Source organism: Octopus bimaculoides, chromosome 23, assembly GCF_001194135.2.
Source record: "Octopus bimaculoides isolate UCB-OBI-ISO-001 chromosome 23, ASM119413v2, whole genome shotgun sequence".
NCBI classification, from domain to species: Eukaryota; Metazoa; Mollusca; class Cephalopoda; order Octopoda; family Octopodidae; genus Octopus; species Octopus bimaculoides.
In genome coordinates this window covers 15,603,709-15,609,314 of record NC_069003.1, presented here as the reverse complement: position 1 = coordinate 15,609,314, position 5,606 = coordinate 15,603,709, and the positions used below count along the sequence as shown (strand labels likewise).

The 5,606-nt window shown below is 34.7% G+C and overlaps 1 protein-coding gene across 1 annotated transcript in view; it reads right to left on the bottom strand.

The window, feature by feature from the left end:
- The window catches only part of LOC106871154 (uncharacterized), a 589,447-nt gene that overhangs the window by 581,713 nt on the left and 2,128 nt on the right, over positions 1 to 5,606 (bottom strand). Inside the window, exon 2 of the mRNA XM_052976152.1 lies at positions 2,686 to 2,752. Within this exon, the coding sequence (XP_052832112.1) occupies positions 2,686 to 2,752 (67 nt within the window). The remainder of the gene's footprint in view (positions 1 to 2,685; positions 2,753 to 5,606) is intronic.

The window sequence follows — 5,606 nt, the reverse complement described above, 5'->3', positions numbered from 1 at the left end:
TATATATATATATATACACATGTACACGCCAGCATGCAGTTTCACGATGCATGGGTATATAATTTCATGAACATACGTATCTATGTATCTACGTATGTATGTATATATATATATGTATGCACGAATATATGTGTGTATGTATGTATGTATGTGTGTATGTATGTATGGGTGCGTGGGCCCACACAGAAACACACACACTGAAAAACAGGTTAGTTCGCGATCAAAATTTTAATCGTGATAATTTTGAAAGAAATAGAAAGGGCAAATTGAACCGGAAGAGTGAGGGGAGTGAAAAGAGGGGGGGGAGGTTAAGGCAAGGACATAAATATAAGAAATAAATAAATGAAACCATCAGCCACGACAGGGATGTCCACCATAGTGAGTCTTGTATGAATGTATGCATGTATGAATGTATGGATGGATGGATGGATGCATGCTTGCATGTATGCATGCACGTATGTATGTATATACGTGTGTATGTATGTATGTATGTATGTATGTATGGATGAATGGATGGATGGATTTAAGGCGGCGATCTTGTAGTGACGTTAGCACGGCAGACAACATGCTTAGCAGTATTTTTTCCTGCTCTTCGTGTTCTGAGTTCAAATCTACCGAGGTCGACTTTGCTTTGATCCTCTAAGAACCGAAAAAATAAGTACTAGTCAAGTGCTGGGGACGATCTATTCGACTTTACCCCTCCCCTCTAAACTGCCGTCTTAGGGCAAAAATTTGAAACAATATAACACACGCACACACACACACACACACACACACACACAGACACACACACACAGATTAATGTTTGTTTTTATGTTTTAGTTATAATAAAAACAATTTTATATTAATCCGATGGCTTACTTTCGTAGAGTACCAATTTATTATTCTTAAACAAAAATGCTTCTAACAGTGACTGCGAAGTTGTGTCCATCTCAGCCATCGTCGGACTGCAGTGACTGTTAACAGCATTCTTGTTTAATACACACACACACACACACGCACACGCACACACAAACATACATATACGTATCGGGAAATACCGGCAAATATAACATGACTAAGATATGATGATTTAAGTGGATGGTCTGGTGTTCTTTTGGGGTCTTGAATACTTATTTTTGATATATGTCGTAACTAAGGCGGCGAACTGGCAGAATCGTTAGCACGCCGGGCGAAATGCTTTGCGGTATTTCGTCTATCTTTACGTTCTGAGTTCAAATTCCGCCGAGGTCGACTTATCATTTTGGGGTCGATAAATTAAGTATCAGTTGTGTACTGGGATGAATGTAATCGTCTGGCCCCCTCCTCCAAAATTTCGGGCCTTGTGCCGAAAGTAGAAAAGAATATACATCTTCACTTGATGGGACTTGCCTTTTTGATTAAATTCACGAGATGGTGTCTTTATCGGTTTACCTGTTTACATTATTCTTGTATACTGCTTTAACTAATATCTAAACTTTTCATACCATTAGTTCTGTCGATATTTTTACATAGTTATTAACATCACGGGTATTCTCTGTCGATCTCTGACAATAAAATAAGTTAACTTATTTTAGTACTTCTAATTATGTTTAATTCTTTAACTTTTTAATTCTCACCTATTAATTTAATCCATTGTTATTCCTTTATTTATTAATATATTTTTGATTTTTTTATAAATGCATTTCTCATTCAGGTTTACTTTTTCCATCTTTTTCCAATTAATTTATCATTATTATAGTTCTTTCCTTTGGGTTTTGCTATAAGTATTGCAATTCTCGTACCTTAGCTAAACTTTGAAGTATGTGTTTTTGCCTCAGCTGATTACAGTATCTTATAACTAGAATAGAATTACTGATCATTGTTTTCATTGAAATTTTAACGAACCTGTCTTCCACACAGATGCCTGTTCCTATAGGCATTTGTGGCGAAAAACTCGAATAACATTTTAGCCAAGAATATATGCACGTCATCTTGTTTTATTGAGGTCAGTAAAAGTTTGAATACAATAAAAATTCCTACAATTTCATATTTCAATGACACCTCAAATTTATTTTCCCCTATACTGGCTCATCTGAAACGCGCATAAACAAATTATAAATTGTAAACTATGAATTGTATAATTCCCCAATGTTCTTTGTATTATTTACATAAACACACACACACACACACACAAACACACACACACACACTTATCTATCACTGTGTCACTGCATCGAGCAAACTATAGCACTTTGTTGCTATGCATCGCTGGTCACAGTGCACTTCTTCATATTGTTCTAAATTTAGAATAATGCTATCTCACTAGCTATGAGTACACCATTATTCCCTCTAAACGTAATACAAGTCTACCGCAGGGTTAGTCGTTTACAGCCGAGTAGACTGGAAGAACGTAAAATGAAGGGTTTTGCGTAAAATTCTTGCGCAATTAATTTCAAAAGGATTACTTTAATCTCCATATCTTCTTTCATACATCACGAATTACGTTTCAGTCATTATGCCGTTTTCAGTTCATTATACATTCGTACATTTTCGTTCATTTCATATATGTAATATGTATGTGTATGCGCGCGTGCGTGTGTGTGTGTGTGTGTGTGTGTGTGAATCTTATCTTTTATTTTCCAGAATTTAACGCCTAGTAATCGTAGACCCCCTACAGCGTATACTATTCCAGTCTTTAACTAATTTCCTTTAATATCTTCTCACCAAAGTTTCGATATAAATAACCCATTCCTGAAGAAGTTCAAAATTCAGAAATCCCATCCACAATCGACTAATGAAATATCAAAAAATAAAATTTTATTCGCCAAGAACAAGTCATAACAAAAAGTCTTGAATATTTCAACAACAAAATAATCCAATAAAATGATTCCTAGACTGAAATTTTTCAAGAAATGCAATATACACAGCAGATAAAAAATAATAACTTAAAAAACAATTACAGACCGAAACAACCACGATCGAGAACTACAAATGTACAAAACCAATACAAAAGAAGGCATAATAACAGAGGAAACAGTAACGAATACATAAATAGTAATACAGGGATAAATATGAATATATCGTTTTTTAAATCCAACCGTCATCCGATGGTGCAAGCCATAGATGAGAAGCTAAAGATAATTAACTAATGAAAAAAGGACAAAAAACTCCTTCCGTACAAGGAACTAATATTGTCTCAAGTGGCCTAATATTTATTCCAGCACTACAAATACTCTAGTTACAATGAAATACAGAAAGGTATTTCACAGTTTTGTAGGGAATTGCGTCCAACAGAAGAATTATTTGATGAAGAAAAGTGTGTTGAACCAATTGTAAGAAACAAAAACAGTTACAAGCCTACGAAAAGTAGCATTAGATAAATTCTGTGGTTTTATATCCACCTTCACATACAAAGAACTACGTTACCCTAAATTCACACACAATACCAGTCGAAAAAATGGGAAATCACATGTGAACACAATTACGACATTATATTTAAGGATACAGGTAACGGAAGTGCTGAAATTATCATGGAGGTTGAATACTACAAAAGTGCTATATTATCTGTACTACAAGATATGACCTATTATTAAAAGGTAAACAATTACCAACAATCAAAAGCGATGACAAAACTGAACACATTCACCGGCACAAAAAGGTTTAACATAGAATGTGAATACCGGACACATTTTGAATGCAAAACTAGCTACTTCTAGGGTCTCCCCAGCATCCACAAGAACCAAACTATTAAAGATACTTGTAAAGAATCAACTTCAAGCTGTATAAATATACAAAATCCCCTTAAATTAACATCAACCTTAAATTAAGACCAATTGTGGAAGGTTGGAACTGTGAAACACACAGACTCAGCAAATTTATAAACATACTAGTGAAACTTACTTAAAAATGTATACCAAGTCTTGTAAGGGACGATCTGGACCTGTTTAAGCCATCTCACCCAAAAACATTCGCAAAAATACTTTTATTGTTTCATCTGGTATAGAAAACTTCTACACCACGATCTCACATCAATATGGATTAGAGTCAATAGTTTTCTGGCTCAAAAAACTCCCCATGAAATCCCAGACAGAATTGAAAAAAGTTTCATCAGTGATGGGTACAAAAGTTTATGCGAAATTAATCATGACACATATGGAGGTCCAGATATATTAAAAATCTAAATTAAAATACAATTTGGTCTTCTATAAATATTTACAAGAAAACTAGAAACGTAACTTAGATAACTACCTGATTCAGTGGATACACACATTTGACCACCTTATTGATTTCAAAAAACATAATTAACATCATAAACAATATTATTAACTTCCCCACGGAACACAGTAAAACTCAAATACCATCCCATGATATTCTAGTCACCAGAACAAACACAAAGTTGAAACAGACATTCACTGCACACCAATAGATTTTAAACATCACCTGTTGTGCTCATGCCATGCCAAACACACGAATCCTTACTATAGCAAGAAGAATCTGCACAGCTGTTTCGAATTTTTAAAACTTGTAATAAAATACTCTGGGAATTACTACTGGAAAGACAATATCCATAAAATAATCATTTTACCTGTTCGTCAAAAAATTCAATATATTATATTAAACGTAAAGTATGTAACGAAGATTACATAGGTAAGTAAAACTTACACTCAGAAATAAACAGATAGGAAACTCCAGTACTAGATTGCTATCACTCAGTGGGCTCATGAACATATGTGTAAAAATTAAGTCCCCAAATTCCAAGTCTTTCTACTTTATTTTTTTTGTTCTGTCAAAACCACAAATCTAATACGAAGAAGCAAAGAAGATATATTCATACGAAAATACAAACCAACCACAAATGAATAAATTTTAACAAAGTCCATTCGCTAACAGCTACTCACAGACAAACTCATTATGCCGCTTAACATGTTGAATTTACACAACCAACAACCTGAACGTTGGGCACAATCAAGACTTTTCTCGCATGACACTAACATACCAATTTAGTGCAGCACAAAATGTTATGCCCAGGTAACATACATACAACTCGTATCTATTCAGTCAGTAAACTACATGCAAACAACTCCTGCCCATCAGAGAGCCTTGATTGTTTGCGACTGTTACCACAGACGTTCACTCAACCGTGTCAGTCTTAACTTACGGCTCAAAAACAATTGTGACATAGTATTAACGCACAGGCGTAGCAGGGACCTTAAAAAAAGACTTCAAGTCTAATCCTCTGGTTATCCTCTGCCAACGAAATTGTATCCTAAACAGGTATTAATTTGAGCCATGTCTTCTCCATAACCCTCCCCCATCCAAAAAAAAGAAAGAAGAATTTTTGAACTGCATTTAGAAGCTAAACAGTTGCGACATAGCGCCGCGTTTTCTATCTCGTATAAGTTTTTAAAATCAGTAAGATCTGTGAAATCGGGTAAGTCTTTAAAAAGAGACCATCAAAAAGACTGCGCGTGCAATTTCAATTCCTATTTTCTGTATTTCTAATCTTGTGGAATAAAATAACTTCCTTATACACACACACAGACACACAGACACACAGACACACACACACACACACACACACACACACACACACACACACACATATATTCATACATACATACATATATATATACGTGTGCGTGTGT